General features: G+C 42.2%; 1 protein-coding gene across 6 annotated transcripts in view; it reads right to left on the bottom strand.

The window, feature by feature from the left end:
* The window catches only part of MEI4 (meiotic double-stranded break formation protein 4), a 330,746-nt gene that overhangs the window by 126,922 nt on the left and 185,732 nt on the right, over positions 1-18,092 (bottom strand). For all 6 annotated transcript variants that reach the window (XM_056565916.1, XM_056565918.1, XM_056565919.1 and 3 more), the window contains one exon: positions 15,900-16,028. In XM_056565916.1, the coding sequence (XP_056421891.1) occupies positions 15,900-16,028 (129 nt within the window). The remainder of the gene's footprint in view (positions 1-15,899; positions 16,029-18,092) is intronic.

Here is an 18,092-nt window from a genome sequence, read left to right as displayed (position 1 = left end):
AGTCTGACTTGCGACGTTTCCACACGTTGGAATTATGTTGGACCGACTATATGAACAGAGAAAAGCCATCAATGACATTAAATGAAACTTTATCTTAATCTATTTTAAATCTTCAATAAAAAATTTCCAAAATATCTTTAATCTTTTCAATTGTGAGGCCCTATGGTCTCGTCTGGCTGTTGCCACCTCCAGCCTGAGTCATTCTGCCACATTATGGTCTCCTCATGCTGCTGCCACCTCCAGGATGTGTCATTGTGCCACCATATGGTCTCCACATCTTGTTGCCACCTTAAATTAAACTTTTGCAATTTTAATCTATTTTAAATCTTCAATTTAAATTTTACAAAATATCTTTAATATTTTCTATTGTGAGGCCCTATGGTCTCGTCAGGCTGTAGCCACCTCTAGGCTCTGTCATTGGGCCGCCATGTGACTCCTTGTTATATTGGGTTTTTGTGGTCATACAGTATTAGTTGAAATTAAACACTTCGGGCACCCGAGACATTAAACTTATGAATCTAATTAAAACCTTAAATTTACATTTAAAAAAATCAATGTAATCTCTGCATTGAGAGGCAGAGGCTGGAACAGGTGGTAGCTCGCCTCACGGATGACAGTCAGCTCGATTTTAACCCCTTAAGGACACATGACGTTCTCATACGTCTCCATTTCCGAGTCCTTAAGGACACAAGACGTATGAGAACGTCATGTGTTTTACCGGCCCCCCGCAACCATCTGGAGCGGAGCCGGTCCCCGATGCCTGCTGAAATCGTTCAGCAGGCATCGGGGCATATCGCCCAGGGGGGTCATTATGACCCCCCATGTCGGCGATGGCCGCAGATCGCTGGACAATTCAGTCCAGCGATCTGCGGCGGATTCCGGGTCAATCGGGTCTCCAGTGACCCGGTGACCCGGAATTATTGGCTGATCGGGGACGTCAGAGACGTCCCCGAACAGCCAGAGCCTGCAGGGGTGAGGTGGCACTGGTGCCACCTCACGATCGCCCTGATTCGTCGGCCGGATTACCGGCCGACCAATCAGGGCGCCTGCTGCGGGTGTCACTCCCGCAACCCGCTCCGCCCCTCTTCCGGAGGACGTGAGCGGGTGCGGGACGTGCACCCCGGGTGCTGGGGACCCCGATCCCCGGCGCCCCTGTTGGGATCGGGGCCCCAGGAGCAGCGGCGGCGGCGGAGACGACGAGGGACTGACCTGTGCGGCGAGGATCGTTGGAGGTGAGTGACAGCCTCCTGCTGTTGCTTAGCAACAGCTCCCAGCATGCAAAAAGGGCATGCTGGGAGCTGTAGTTATGCAACAGCAGGAGGCAGACCACCACAACTCCCAGCATGCCCTTATGGGCATGCTGGGACTTGTAGTTTTGCAACAGCTGGAGGCACATTCTTTCTATGTAAAAGTGTACCTTCAGCTGTTGTGTAACTACAACTCCCAGCTTGCACAATCAGCTAAAGTGCATGCTGGGAGTTGTAGTGGTGCATCTGGTGGTTGCATAACTACAACTCCCAGCATGCCCGTTGGCTGTCGGTGACTGCTGAGAGTTGTAGTTTTGCAACAGCTGAAGGCACACTGAGTTAAGTAGCAAACCAGTGTGTCTCCAGCTGTTGCATAACTACAATCCCCAGCATCCCCAGCCAAAGTAGTATGCCTCCAGCTGTTGCATAACTACAACACCCAGCATGCCCTTCCGCTGTCCGTACATGCTGGGGGTTGTAGCTTTTGCAACAGCTGAAGGCACACTGGTTGCAAAACACTGAGTTTGTTACCAAACTCGGTGTTTCACAACCAGTATGCCTCCAGCTGTTGCAAAACTACAACTCCCAGCATGCACTGATAGACCGTACATGCTGGGAGTTGTAGTTTTGCAACAGCTGGATGTTCCCCCCCCCCCCCCCCAATGTGAATGTACAGGGTACACTCACATAGGCGGAGGATTACAGTAAGTATCCGGCTGCAAGTTTGAGGTGCGGCAAAATTTCTGCCGCAGCTCAAACTGCCAGCGAGAAACTACTGTGAACCCCCCGCCCGTGTGACTGTACCCTAAAAACACTACACTACACTAACACACAATAAAATAAAAAGTAAAAAACACTACATATACACATACCCCTACACAGCCCCCCTCCCCAATAAAAATGAAAAACGTCTGGTACGCCACTGTTTCCAAAACGGAGCCTCCAGCGGTTGCAAAACTACAACTCCCAGCATGCACTGATAGACCGTACATGCTGGGAGTTGTAGTTTTGCAACAGCTGGATGTTCCCCCCACCCCCCCCCAATGTGAACGTACAGGGTACACTCACATGGGCGGAGGATTACAGTAAGTATCCGGCTGCAAGTTTGAGCTGCGTCAAATTTTCTGCCGTAGCTCAAACTGCCAGCGAGAAACTACTGTGAACCCCCGCCCGTGCGACTGTACCCTAAAAACACTACAATAACACAAAATAAAAAGTAAAAAACACTACATATACACATACCCCTATACAACCCCCCTCCCCAATAAAAATGAAAAACGTCTGGTACGCCACTGTTCCCAAAACGGAGCCTCCAGCTGTTGCAAAACAACTACTCCCAGTATTGCCAGATAGCCGTTGACTGTCCAGGCATGCTGGGAGTTTTACAACAGCTGGAGGCACCCTTTTTGGGAATGACTAGCGTAGAATACCCCTATGTCCACCCCTATGCAAGTCCCTAATTTAGGCCTCAAATGCGCATGGCGCTCTCACTTTGGAGCCCTGTCGTATTTCAAGGCAACAGTTTAGGTTCACATATGGGGTATCGCCGTACTCGGGAGAAATTGGGCTTCAAATTTTGGGGGGTATTTTCTGCTATTACCCTTTTAAAAAATGTAAAATTTTTGGAAAAACAAGCATTTTAGGTAAAAAAAAAATATTTTTTTTACATATGCAAAAGTCGTGAAACACCTGTAGGGTATTAAGGTTCAAATTACCCCTTGTTACGTTCCCCGAGGGGTCTAGTTTCCAAAATGGTATGCCATGTGTTTTTTTTTGCTGTCCTGGCACCATAGGGGCTTCCTAAATGCGGCATGCCCCCAGAGCAAAATTTGCTTTCAAAAAGCCAAATGTTACTCCTTCTCTTCTGAGACCTGTAGTGCGCCAGCAGAGCACTTTTCACCCCCATATGGGGTGTTTTCTGAATCGGGAGAAATTGGGCTTCAAATTTTGGGGGGTATTTTCCACTATTACCCTTTTTAAAAATGTAAACATTTTGGGAAAACAAGCATTTTAGGTAAAAAAAAATTTTTTTTTTTACATATGCAAAAGTTGTGAAACACCTGTAGGGCATTAAGGTTCACGTTACCCCTTGTTACGCTCCCCGAGGGGTCTAGTTTCCAAAATGGTATGCCATGTGGTTTTTTTTGCTGTTCTGGCACCATAGGGGCTTCCTAAATGCGGCATGCCCCTAGAGCAAAATTTGCTTTCAAAAAGCCAAATGTGACTCCTTCCCTTCTGAGATCTGTAGTGCGCCAGCAGAGAACTTTTCACCCCCATGCAAGGTGTTTTCTGTATCGGGAGAAATTGGGCTTCAAATTTTGGGGGGTATTTTCTGCTATTACCCTTTTTAAAAATGTAAAATTTTTGGGAAACCAAGCATTTTAGGTAAAAAAAATATATATTTTTTTTACATATGCAAAAGTCGTGAAACACCTGTAGGGTATTAAGGTTCACTTTACCCCTTGTTACGTTCCCTGAGGGGTCTAGTTTCCAAAATGGTATGCCATGTGTTTTTTTTTGCTGTCCTGGCACCATAGGGGCTTCCTAAATGCGGCATGTCCCCCAAAAACCATTTGTCGCTCCTTCCCTTCTGAGCCCTCTACTGCGCCCGCCGAACAATTAACATAGACATATGAGGTATGTGCTTTCTCGAGAGAAATTGGGTTTCAAATACAAGTAAAAATTTTCTCCTTTTTATCCCTTGCAAAAATTAAAAAATTGGGTCTATAAGAACATGCGAGTGTAAAAAATGAAGATTTTGAATTTTCTCCTTCACTTTGCTACTATTCCTGTGAAACACCTAAAGGGTTAATACACTTACTGAATGTTTTTTTGAATACTTTAGGGGGTGTAGTTTTTATAATGGGGTCTTTTATGGGGTATTTCTAATATGAAGACCCTTCAAATCCACTTCAAAACTGAACTGGTCCCTGAAAATAGTGAGTTTGAAAATTTTGTGAAAAATTTCAAAATTGCTGCTGAACTTTGAAGCCCTATGGTGTCTTCCAAAAGTAAAAACTCATAAATTTTATGATGCAAACATAAAGTAGACATATTGTATATGTGAACCCAACAAAAATATATTTTGAATATCCATTTTCCTTACAAGCAGAGAGCTTCAAAGTTAGAAAAATGCAAAATTTTCATTTTTTTCATCAAATTTTGGGATTTTTCACCAAGAAAGGATGCAAGTTACCATAAAATTTTACCACTAAGTTAAAGTAGAATATTTCACGAAAAAACAATCTCGGAATCAGAATGATAACTAAAAGCATCCCAGAGTTATTAATGTTTAAAGTGACAGTGGTCAGAATTGCAAAAAACGCTCCGGTCCCTAAGGTATAAAATGGCTCGGTCCTTAAGGGGTTAAGATACAAGTACGAGCTTTTTCACTGCAGCCACCTATAGCTTTATGTGCCTACTTATCCAACAGCACAAAAGCTGAATATGCTCCTGTCCAAGCTGCTTGTACTGCAGTCCCCTTCAAGTGGATACTCAGAGCATGGGGGTATGCTGAGAGGCAGGGGTTGGGACAGGTGGTAGCTGGCCTCGTGGTGGACTGCCAGCTCGATTTTAAGAAACAACTAGGAGCTTTGCATAGTTTACACTGCAGCAATTATACATTATTGGAGCTGGAATTACCGTGGCTGCTGGCAGCAGACTTGCCTTCCAATGGGTCCTCAAAAAATGATTTAAAGTTTGCTCATTCCAATTACCAGGCTCTGTCATTGTGCTGCCATGTGATATCCTCGTGCTGCTAGCACATTAAACTTGTGAATTTATTCACCATCTTCTATTTAAATTTAAAAAAAATCTAAGTAATTTTTTCTGAAGACTGAGGCCCCATGGTCGTCGTCATATATTACCTCTGAAATTACTACAAGAATCCAATGAAACAGGTTGGAGTAATAACATAATAACATAGTTCATAAGGTTGAAAAAAGACCAGAGTCCATCAAGTTCAACCTATAACCCTAATAGGTCCCTTTTGAGTTGAGTTGATCCAGAGGAAGGCAAAAAAAAAACTCATACTAGAGGTAAAAATTCCTTCCCGACTCCAAATATGGCAGTCAGAATAAATCCCTGGATCAACCTTCTGTCCCTATAAATCTAGTATACAAAACCAGCAATGTTATTACTCTCCAAAAATGCATCCAGCCCCTTTTTGAACTCTATTACAGAGTTCACCATGACCACCTCCTCCGGGAGAGAATCCCACAGTCTCACTGCTCTTACAGTAAAGAACCCCAATCTGTGCTGGTGTAGAAACCTTCTTTCCTCTAGACATAGAGGATGCCCCCTTGTTATTGATACAGTCCAGGGTATAAAAAGATCATGGGAGAGATCTCTGTACTGTCCCCTGATATATTGATACATAGTTAAGTCTCCCCTAAGCCTTCTTTTTTCTAAAATAAATAACCTTAATTCTGATAACCTTTCTGGGTACTGCAGTCCTCCCATTCCCCGTATTACTCTGGTTGCGCGTCTTTGAACCCTCTCCAGCTCCACTATATCTTTCTTGTATACTGGTGCCCAGTACTGTACACAGTATTCTATGTGTGGTCTGACTAGTGATTTGTACAGCGGTAGAATTATTTCCTTGTCGTGGGCATCTATGCCCCTATTGATGCACCCCATGGTTTTATTAGCCTTGGCAGCAGCTGGCCGACACTAGTCACTACAGCTAAATTTACTGTTAACTAAGACTCCTAAGTCCTTTTCCATGTCAGTCGTCCCAAGTGTTCTCCCATTTGATACATAATCCCAGCCCGTATTTTTCTTCCCCATGTGCATTACCTTACACTTATCAGTATTGAACCTCATCTGCCACTTCCCAGCCCAAACCTCCAACCTATCCAGATCCATTTGTAACAGTTCACTGTCCTCTAATGTGTTTACCGCATGGCGCTCTCTCTCGCTTTGGAGCCCTGTCATATTTCAACAGTTTAGTGCCACATATGGGGTATTTCCGTATTAACAAATTTTGGGGGGCTTTTCCTCCTTTTACCACTTATGAAAAGTAAAGTTGGGATCTACACCAGCATGTTAGTGTAAAAAGCTTTTTTTCCCAAAAGCTGTAAAAGGAAAAAAAGACCCCCAAAATTTGTGACGCAATTTCTCCTGAATACGGAAATACCCCATATGTGGACGCAAAGTGCTCTGCGGTCACACAACATGGCTCAGAAGTGAGAGTGCACCATGTGCATTTGAGGTCTAAATTGGTGATTTTTCAGGTGGCTGATTTTACAGCGGTTCTGACATAAACGCAAAACAATAAATACCCACATGTGACCCCATTTTGGAAACTACACCCTACACAGAACGTAACAAGGGGTATAGTGAGCCTTAAAACCCCACAGGTGTTTGATGAATTTTCGTTAAAGTTGGATGTGAAAATGAAAAAAAAAAAATCACTAAAATGCTGGTGTTACCCTACATTTTTCATTTTCACAAGGGAAAATAGAAAAAATAGGGCTACAAATTTTGGGGGGCTTTTTTTCCTGAGTATGGAAATACCCCATGTTTGGATGTAAAGTATTCTGCGAGCGAACTACAATGCTCAGAAGAGAAGGAAATCATTGGGCTTTTGGAGAGAGAATGTGTCTGAAATTTAAGGCCATGTGTGTTTACAAAGCCCCATGGTGCCAGAACAGTGGACCCCCCCCCCACCCCCACGTGACCCCATTTTGGAAACTACACCCCTCATGTAATGTAATAAGGGGTACAGTGAGCATTTACACCCCACAGGTGTCTGACAGATTTTGGAACAGCAGAATGTTTGCATGTAAAATCTTAGTGCGGACATTCTGCAGACTGCGGGCTAGGACCGCACAGGAATGCGGCTTCTCATAGACGGCTATGCATTCCTTGCGATGTCCATAGAAAGAATGAACAGGTTGGAATCTCATGCTGGAAGTAGTAGTTTTGAAACATCTGGAGTGCCGCAGTTTGGAAGCCACTCGTCTACGGTATCCTGTCTAGTATAAACTGTACACAAAAATGGTGCACAGATGTAATATTTTGTTACGGCATGTCATTTAGAATACTGCAACAGTCTAAAACAAAGGTATGAATGTTTCTATGTCTGAGCATTTCACTCAATGTAGAGTCTGCCAAGTATATACTGTATATGTACTTAGTGGACAAGAATATAAATGTTGCAAACAGAAATGTTATATTTCTAAAAAAGGATTTTATAATGTATGCCTTATCTTACCACACATTGGTTTACTGACAGCTCATTGGAGTGGAAACGGATACATACTTCCAAAAAACAAAGCTTCAAAGAACTTTCTAAAACTTACAAATGTGGATGCTATATTGCACTCCAAAATACTGTGCCTATTGTCATATAGGATGTATTATTGTCAACAGCGAGGTAAGAAAGAATGGGTAACAAAATATATATGTTGCACAAAGTAGATGGACTTTTTACAAGTATAAATATAAGTAAACCCCCACCAGTTGTTAAATACATCTGGAAGAAATACTGCAGAAGCTGAGCGCTTCTGACCATCACACTGCAGGAGAAGGTCTCTGTAGACTTACAATAAAGAACGTCTCTTGCAGCAAAGACGGAAAAGGCGGAGAGCCCTGGAGCAGTGAGACCATAACCGATCAAAACTTTTTACATGTCTCCAGGACATGTCACAAGTTTTTCTGTTAAAGGGACAGTGCTCATGTATGTGTTAAAAAACTATTTCTGTTTTGCTATGAAGATCTTATGCAGTTTAGGATGAGAATGCTGAGTTAACAATATAATAAAAGGTCTTTTGCTTCCCCACATCCTACATAACCTACAACTTACTGGTATTGATCTACCTTGCCTGAGCTTTATGTGGACTGAAGGAACATTTGTTATCGCTAAGCACAGGACTGTGCCTCTGTTACCCTTGTGAGTTATGCGAATACATACAGTATCTCACATAAGTGAGTAGTCCCCTAACATTTTTGTAAATTTTTTATTATATCTTTCCATGTGACAACATTGAAGGAATGACACTCTGCTATAATGTAAAGAAGTGAGAGCATAGCCTGTATAACAGTTTTTAATGTTGCATTCTCTCAAAATAACACAACACAACCATTATTGTCTAAACCTTAGCAACAGAAGTGAGTACAACCCTAAGTGGAAATGGTCAAACTGGGTACAAATGTCAATATTTTGTGTGGCCACCATTATTTTTTAGCACAGCCTTAAAGGGGTTCTCCGGTGCTTAGACATCTTATCGCCTATCCAAAGGATAGGGGATAAGATGCCTGATCGCGGGAGTCCCGCCGCTGGGGACCCCCGGGATCTTGCACGCGGCACCCCGTTTGTAATCACTCCCCAGAGCGTGTTCGCTCCGGGTCTGATTACCGACGACCAGAGGCCTCCGCCCCCGTGTGACATCACGCTCCGCCCCTCAATGCAAGCCTATGGGAGGGGGCGTGATAGCTGTCACGCCCCCTCCCATAGACTTGCATTAAGGGGCGGAGCGTGACGTCACAAGCCGGCGCCGGCCCTGTGGTCGTTGGTAATCAGACCCGGAGCGAACGCGCTCCAGGGACTGATTACAAACGGGGTGCGCCTGCAAGATCCCGGGGGTCCCCAGCGGCAGGACTCCTGCAATCAGGCATCTTATCCCCTATCCAAAGGATAGGGGATAAGATGTCTAAGCACCGGAGAACCCCTTTAAGCCTCTCAGACATTGAGTTCACCAGAGCTTCACAGGTTGCCACTGAAATCTTCTTCCACTGCTGCATGATGACATCACAGAGCTGATGGATGTTAGATGCCTTATGCTCCCCCAAAGATGCTCAATAGTGTCTAGGTCTGCAGACATGGTAGGCCAGTCCATACCCTTTATCCTCAGCTTCTTTAGAAAGGCAGTGGTGGTCTTGAAGGTGTGTTTGGGGTTGTTATAATTTTGCTATACTGCCTTGTGGCCCAGTCTCCAAATGGGGGGGGGGGGGGGGTTATGCTCTCATTCAGTAGGTCACAGTTAATCTTGGCATTCATGATTTCCTCAATGAACTGTAGCTCCTCAGTGCCAACAGAATGTATGAACAACAATTCTTTTTTTCCCCAATCCTCAGAGAGTTCTGTGCCATGGGGTGCCATGTTGAACTTTCAGTGAGCAGTGTGAGAGCGATAATACCAAATTTAAGACACCTGCTCCTCATTCACACCTGAAATCTCTTAACACTAAAGAGTCGCATGGCATGGGGAGGGAAAATGGCTGATTGGGCCCAATTTGGAAATTTTCACTTAGGGGTGTACTCCCTTTTGTTGCCATTGTTTAGACATTAATGGTTGCGTGTTGAGTTATTTTTACAGGCTATGCACTCAATGCTTTACATTGTAGCACAGTGCCATTTCTTCAGTGTTGTCACATGAAAAGATATTTACAAAAATGTGAGAGGTGGACTGTATTCTGGCAGGGTGACAAAGATTGAGGGCAGGAAGAAGAAATTTGCTAGTGAAGGAAGTGAGCAGTACTTTATAGATGTCAAATTCACTACCTTATCACATGAATAATATTATAGAATGTCACGCACCTGGGTGGAGGCTGTCACGGAGCTGAAAGTGGATCCTCCACCTGTGTGGCTGATGACTCAGACCGTATCGGGGAGCGGAGTCTAAGGTGCCGCCGGTTTTCACCAGAGCCCGCCGCAAGGCAGGATGGGCTTGCTGCGGCAGGAGACACCCAGGTCGCTACCCCCAACACTGCTCGACCACATAGGTAACTGGGCAAGGCGAGGTACAGAAGGATGAGGCTGTAGTGTAGTCAAACATAGCAGAAGGTCAAGGCAGATGGCAAAGGTTCATAGTAAAAAAACGTAGCAGGAAGGTCTGGATACACTGGAATGGCAAACAGGCAATGGGTACGCTTTCTCTCAGGCAAATGGCACTGAAGATCCGGGAAGTGTGGGAGGTGCAGGGACTTTATAAGGTAGTGTCAGGTGCAAACAGTAATTATGGGCGTACTGGCCCTTTAAATCTCAGAGCTTCGTCGAACGCGGGCCCTAGGAGACGGGGGCGCCCACGACGGAGCCGAGACACCGGAGCGGAAGAGGCAGCAGTACAGGGTGAGTGACGGGCCGAAATTCACATGCGGGCGCATCCCGCGATGCGAATCCTGGCCCCACCGGGAGTAGGGACAATGCGCTCACGGCCGACATGTGCGGCCGGAGCGCAGGCTGTAACATAGAAAAAGGTATCTCAAAACAAAAGTGCTGTATATACAGAAAAGATCAATTCCCATCAGCCTTTCACTAGTAAAGTTTTTATTTTATTTTTTTTATTTTTTGGGGGAGAGGAGAAAAGTCTAATTAAGCACTAAGGTAAAATAAAATATTACCGAAATGTGTTGTGTTAGCTACTAAAAAGATCCAAATCTTGTGCACAGCTGTAGGGGAGAATCAAGTTTTATGATGTTTCCTTCTGTGCTCCACCATAATGTGACAATAAACAAGTTTGTTCCATTTGCAGGCTAAAGGCAGTTTGTAGCCAGAAGATATACAGGTTATAGTATTTTTATTTATTTATTTATTTTTTAATATTAACGTTTTATTAATTTTCTTCAAAGTACAAAGTTCAAGTAAAGTACGAAAACACCATCAATAAACAGGCATCGTTGTCGATAGGGTACACACATATGATGCGTTCCATCACTATATAAAGTCAGGTATTCAGTAACAAGACAGGATGTTGAATACATTAAAGTGAATAGTTAAAGACATGACAATTCAAACATCAATTAGTCAACTCAAGGTACATGGTCTGAGCTTCTATGTGATCCGGGTAGGTACAATCAACAACAATGTGGTTGGTGTAAGCAACATATGGGAAGAAAAGGAGATGAGGACAGAAAGAAGGAGGAAGAAGAGACAGGAAAGGGTTCCAAAGGGACAGAAGGGGATGGGAACGAGGAAGACTACTAGGTTCGTAAGAAAGAGGTTGTTAGACTTACCCAGCGGGTCAGGAGGGCTTCAGAACAACATGGCAAAGCAATGAGGCATGGTAGTTATTTGTGAAAAATGGGCTGTTTAGGTAGAGGGAGCACCGGAAACCGGGCGTGCTGTAGGGCTTGGGAGACATATGTTTCCGAGTGAAAGATGCATGGACGTATAGTCCCTAGAGGATGTAAAATGTGTCCAAGGGTGCCAGACGGTGTTGTATTTGTCTATCTGATTTTTGGAGTCGACTAGCAATTCTTCCATCCTGTGTAGATGGGAGGATTCTTGGAGCCAAGAGGTAATGGATGGGGGAAGTTGCGATTTCCAAAGTCTTGGAATTACCGTTCTGGCCGCAAGCAACAGAAACAATATTAGTTTGGCCGTATGCTTGGGTATGTGAGCCGGAAGGATGGTGAGTAGGATGACTTCTGGCGTGGGAGGGAGCTGGGTCAATGTGATACGATGTATTATATCTATAACTTGAGTCCAGTATGTAGATAAGTGGGGGCAGGTCAGCCAAACATGAAGCATAGTACCACCTACACCTCCACATCTCCAGCACGTATCTGGAACATCGGGATAGAATTTGGCGAGTAGGGATGGCACTCTGTACCATCTCGTTAGAACTTTATAGTTGATTTCTTGTGCTTTACAAGAGATGGAGGTGTGGTGGCATTGATTCAGAGCCCTGGTCCAGTCTTCCTCCGTGAATTGATGTCCTATTTCTTTTTCCCAGCCTAACCGGAATGGGAGCGGATCGGTTGTAAATTCATGTATGAGGAGAGAGTAAAGGACACTGATTTTATGGTTGATTTTATGCAAGGAAACACAGAGGTTTTCAAAGTTGGTGAGTGGACGATGAAGTGATAGCTTCCTTTTGTTAGACAGGTAAAAGTGACTGAGTTGTGCGTATTGAAAGAGTAAGTGGGTAGTCACCTCGGTCTCCTGTAAGAGAACAGGTAGGCTCTTTAACGATGTCTGAGATATCAATTTGGAAAAACAAGTGCCATCTCCCCTTTGGAAGGTGAGGAAGGGGCTCGTAGATAAGGCCCGGGGGAAAAGCCGGGTTGTCAAATAATGGGGTAAGGGGGCCGTCTGGGGAGAAGAGCGAAAGATGACTAAGATATGTATTGCGAGTGCGAACGATTGAGTTAAGGACAGCCGGGAGACTGGCCACATCTTTAGTGGAAGAGATTTATTGCGGGAGCCAAAGTAAGAATTTGGGGTTTTGATTCAATATAGTACCCTCAAATTGTACCCATTGTTTGTCTGTATAATGGTGAAAGCAATCTAGTACGCGGGAGAGGACTGCAGCCAGGTAATATGAGAGGGGGTCAGGCATCGCCAAACCCCCCTCTCTTTTCCTTCTAATCAATGTGGTGCAGGCCAGTCTTGAGGGTTTGTGCATCCATACAAATCCAGAGCTGAGAGCAGAGAGTTCCTTGAAATGGGATCTGGGTATTAGGCAGGGAATACAGGAGAAAAGATATAAGAGACGAGATAGCATATTCATTTTCAGGATATTTACCCTCCCCAGCCAAGAAAAGTCTCTGCGCTCCCATCTGGACAAGTCGGATTTGAGAGAGTGTAAGAGTGGTGGGAAGTTGATGCAAAAGGTTTCAGACGGGTCAGCGGGAACATGGACACCTAAGTATTTAATTGATTTAGCCTGCCTTTGGAAGGGATAACATTCCTGTAACTGTTGTAGGGTGTGGGCAGGGAGTGTGATGTTTAAAGCTTCACATTTGGAAGTATTGAGTTTGTAATTGCTATAGTTAGAGAATTGGCGTATTGTTATAGCATTTATTTTTATTCCTGTATTGAATTAGGACTATTCTTATAGATGACTGAGTTGATTCTTATAACTATTAGTTTTAAATATTGCCAGGTAATGCCATGCCTTTAAGATCGGTGGGTTCCTTTACCGTTTCCAGCCCCTGGTAACTTGGTAGTGCAGTCAATGTGCCATGCCCCTTTTCGAATGAGTCGAGCTGGCTACAGTTTACTGAACAGCCAGGGGGCCAGGAGCACTGCTTTGCAGAAGAAAATTCTGAAAGGGATGTAGCGCTAAATCACCTCTCTCCATTCTCATGACTGGTTTGGATGCCAAAGCTCAGACCTCTTACCAGTCATAAAATGATGGCATATACTAGTAATATATTGGCATTTTTAAATGATTTTTTTTTTACATTTCTAAAAAGTCAACTAATTTAAATTAAAAAAAATTGAAATTCTAAATTTTAAATGAACTTTTCTGGAATAAATAGAACAGAATTAAACCATTATGTGAATTTTTTTTTTATACTGCACTGTATAAAGATCTCCACCAAAATATATAATTATACCTTTTGCAAACATACTCTGTTTGCATACAGCATAAGGATTTATTTCAGCGGAAATACTTAGGATGCACTTCACATAAGATAAACATTGGCTTTTGAAGAAAAGCTTTAGATAGAGGAGATTTTGTCATCTGTCATTATTGAAACCGCCAATAAAAATTCTCATTCGCAGCTATTACATGTTAAGCATTATAAATCAACAAAACTCAAGGATAAGAATGTTTTATTTATAAGCCAACTTTCAATGCATTCATTATGTCTCATATTAAAAGGCCGTATTTCCCAAAGGTGAAAAATGAGTCCTGGAGGTTTACTACAAATGGCTCAGTTAGAACTGAATGCACATTTTTATTTTATTCAATAGAAGACTGTTTGTTTGTGATTATAAATTATCACTAAGCAAATAATAGTTTAATTATTTCCTAAATGTCAAAGTACATTTATTAATTCCTCAAAATAATAATCTGTTTATAAACTAGAACATCCTGCATTATTTCACGTTTTGTAAATACTTTTGAGTATACCTTTGAGTTCATCATCATATTTTTAAAGGTTAATTTATGTACATTTAAGTTATATTTGTAGGCATTAAAGTCATAAGCAACACTTTTTAGTATTTATTGTATGCAAGCCAGATATGTCACGTTAATGATGCACATAAGGGTCAGGTAGTTTATACATCACTGAGCCAGTCATATTTTTAAGCCCCAGGGCTAAAGTATATACATGCAGAGGTGGTCTGAGAAGCGAATTTCTAGGACCCCTGTGCAATAGAGCCATAAGGCTTAATACTGCCCACAGAATTTTGTCATTTAAGAAGGAAAAACTCCAATTCATTTCTTGCTTATTATTTCCTTTTTTGCACTTTACAGAACTTGTCAAGTTTTACAATAATCTCACCAATGTGCAGAGTATTGAAATGTGTTTGCTGTTTCTCACCTCTGGTCTCTGTTCTTTGATGTAAACTAAATTGCTAAGGCAATTGGTTCATATTGCTATCACCTCACCTTTCCAAAGGCTGTTGCATGATCTATCTTAAAGGGGTACTCCGGTGGAATTTTTTTTTTGTTTTTTTTAAAATCAACTGGTACCAGAAAGTTAAACCGATTTGTAAATTACTTCTATTAATCTTATTCTAAATCAGAATCCTTCCAGTACTTATCAGCTTCTGTGTGCTCCAGAGGAATTTTTTTTAAATGTATTTTCAGTCTGACCACAGTGCACTTTGCTGACACCTCTGTCCATTTTATGAACTGTCCAGAGTAGGATAGGTTTGCTATGGGGATTTGTTCCTGCTCTGGGCTGTTCCTGACATGGACAGAGGTGTCAGAGAGCACTGTGGTTAGACAGAAAAGAACTTCCTGTGGAGCATACAGCAGCTGATAAGTACTGAAAGGATGAAAATGTTTAAATAGAAGTAACTTACAAATCTATTTAACTTTCTGGCACCAGTTGGTTTAAAAAAAATATTCCACCGGAGTACCCCTTTAACTATGGAAAAAAGTCTGCTACTTTTAATTTTACCATAGTCTACAGCCATTGGAACATGTGGCATGTGACATAAAAATAGAAGCAATGTCACTGCTAAAAGCGATATTATGGTTAGAAGTAATTATCAATAATTGTAACATATAGATTGTTAGGGGCCTGACCACAGTGCACAGCTATTTTAATAAATGTCCTAAATTTTGAATGGAACTTGGGGATTGAATGAGGGACCTGGTATGCCAGTTCAGTGATTTGTGGGGGTCCGAGTGGGCACATCCTCTCCAATCAAGTAGCTATCACCTATTCAATTAATAGCAGTACAATGACAATAAATCTGTTTAGAAAATATACAGTAGTAACATTGGTAGGTTCAAGCCCTTATGAATCCCTCAAAGACATATAGCAGGTAATAACTGCAACTCTCATCTTCTCTATGTAAATAAAAGCTAGAGCTCTTTATATCACCAAACAATGCTCAGTAGGATGTTTCAGCCAAAACGTTGCATAGGGTTTTATGGAATAAAGCAATTCTAACTTTTATTTGCATAAGCAAGACATGCTGTTTTTTTCCCCCCTACATTCCATTGGGGAGGATTTCATTGCTTCTAACAAGAATACCCCTAAGGGTAGGTTCACTTGTGCCATATTTTGCTGCTGCATATTTTCCTGACCATTGAAGTCAATAGATTGCAAAATCAGCTGCATATTTTCCTGCCCATTGACTACAATGGGTAGAAAATATGCAGCTGCAAATACACATCAAAATATGCACATGTGACTCTACTCTAAAATTAAGTAAACACATATTATTTTCTCTAGCCAAAGTTCTGTTGAATGATGACTTAATTAGTTTACAAAAAATATAACAGGATGAGCAAACCTGTGGCTGGAGAAGATCACCCACACAGTTTTTTACTTCTGAAAAGAGTAGATTTATTAACGGCCCCCGCAACATATGACATTTTCCCAGCTGGTGTAGACTATCCACTTTGTACTGCTGCATCTGAAACTACAAAAGAGGAAAAAATATATATATACTTTGACTCCAACATTGATTAGTTGGGGGGGGGGGGGGGGTACAGTGTGTGTCAAAATAAGGTGTACATAAAGGCCAAGACCCAGTTTCCTGGCAAGATATTACTCATAGCAGTTCACTGCCTCCATTCACTTTCCTTAGTTTACACAATGCATCCTAGTGCTATCTCTTCTTCATATTATTGATGCACATGTACATGGTTATCCAAGTGATGCAAAAGAAAATGTAATTTTATAGACCAGGCTATTTTTGATGCTAACATGCCCATTATAGGATCTTTTGGTGGAGGACAGGTATCTAAACAGGCCATTGTACCGTAATTATGTAGCCTATTGCACTGCATGGTGCAATGCACTGTTTATTTTGTCATTTTTCTATCATATACAGCATTAATTTTTTCAGCAATTGTGCTATAAGAATATTCTATGAGAATGGACCAAACAAGCTAGCTTTTTCTCTCCATCCAAAGAAATGAGCCTCGGGTGCAGATAACATTGGTTGTCCTTATCTTGACCTTTATTTGTAGGTTCTATTTTTTGTATCCCTAGAATACCCCAAAAGACCTGCCATAGTTTAAATACTCCAACTTAGTTGTTTAGCTATCCAAATTTGTCCCCTGTCAATGTCGCTCAGATCATTACACCTGTCCTTTTTCCTGCTTCCAAACACATCACCTTTAACCCCTTAACCCCTTAAGGACGCAGGACGTAAATGTACGTCCTGGTGCGGTGGTACTTAACGCACCAGGACATACATTTACGTCCTAAGCATAACCGCGGGCATCGGAGCGATGCCCGTGTCATGAGCGGCTGATCCCGGCTGCTGATCGCAGCCAGGGACCCGCCGGCAATGGCCGACACCCGCGATCTCGCGGGCGTCCGCCATTAACCCCTCAGGTGCCGGGATCAATACAGATCCTGGCATCTGCGGCAGTGCGCGATTTGAATGAATGATCGGATCGCCCGCAGCGCTGCGGGGATCCGATCATTCATAACGCCGCACGGAGGTCCCCTCTCCTTCCTCCGTGTGGCTCCCGGCGTCTCCTGCTCTGGTCTGTGATCGAGCAGACCAGAGCAGAAGATCGCCGATAACACTGATCTGTTCTATGTCCTATGCATAGAACAGATCAGTATTAGCAATCATGGTATTGCTATGAATAGTCCCCTATGGGGACTATTCAAGTGTAAAAAAAAAAGTAAAAAAATGTAAAAGTAAAAAAAAAGTGAAAAATCCCCTCCCCCAATAAAAAAGTTAAACGTCCGTTTTTTTCCTATTTTACCCCCAAAAAGCGCAAAAAAGATTTTTTATAGACATATTTGGTATCGCCGCGTGCGTAAATGTCCGAACTATTAAAATAAAATGTTAATGATCCCGTACGGTTAACGGCGTGAACGAAAAAAAAAAAAAAAGTCCCAAATTCCTACTTTTTTAATACATTTTATTTAAAAAAAATTATAAAAAATGTATTAAAAGTTTTTTATATGCAAATGTGGTATCAAAAAAAAGTACAGATCATGGCGCAAAAAATGAGCCCCCATACCGCCGCTTATACGGAAAAATAAAAAAGTTATAGGTCATCAAAATAAAGGGATTATAAACGTACTAATTTGGTTAAAAAGTTTGTGATTTTTTTTAAGCGCAACAATAATATAAAAGTATGTAATAATGGGTATCATTTTAATCGTATTGACCCTCAGAATAAAGAACACACGTCATTTTTACCATAAATTGTACGGCGTGAAAACGAAACCTTCCAAAATTAGCAAAATTGCGTTTTTCGTTTTAATTTCCCCACAAAAATAGTGTTTTTTGGTTGCGCCATACATTTTATGATATAATGAGTTATGTCATTACAAAGGACAACTGGTCGCGCAAAAAACAAGCCCTCATACTAGTCTGTGGATGAAAATATAAAAGAGTTATGATTTTTAGAATGCGAGGAGGAAAAAATTTAAACGTAAAAATTAAATTGTCTGAGTCCTTAAGGCCAAAATGGGCTGAGTCCTTAAGGGGTTAAGGACCAGACCAATTTTATTT

This window comes from Hyla sarda, chromosome 3 (genome assembly GCF_029499605.1).
Source record: "Hyla sarda isolate aHylSar1 chromosome 3, aHylSar1.hap1, whole genome shotgun sequence".
NCBI classification, from domain to species: Eukaryota; Metazoa; Chordata; class Amphibia; order Anura; family Hylidae; genus Hyla; species Hyla sarda.
This window is presented reverse-complemented; position numbering and strand designations above follow the sequence as displayed.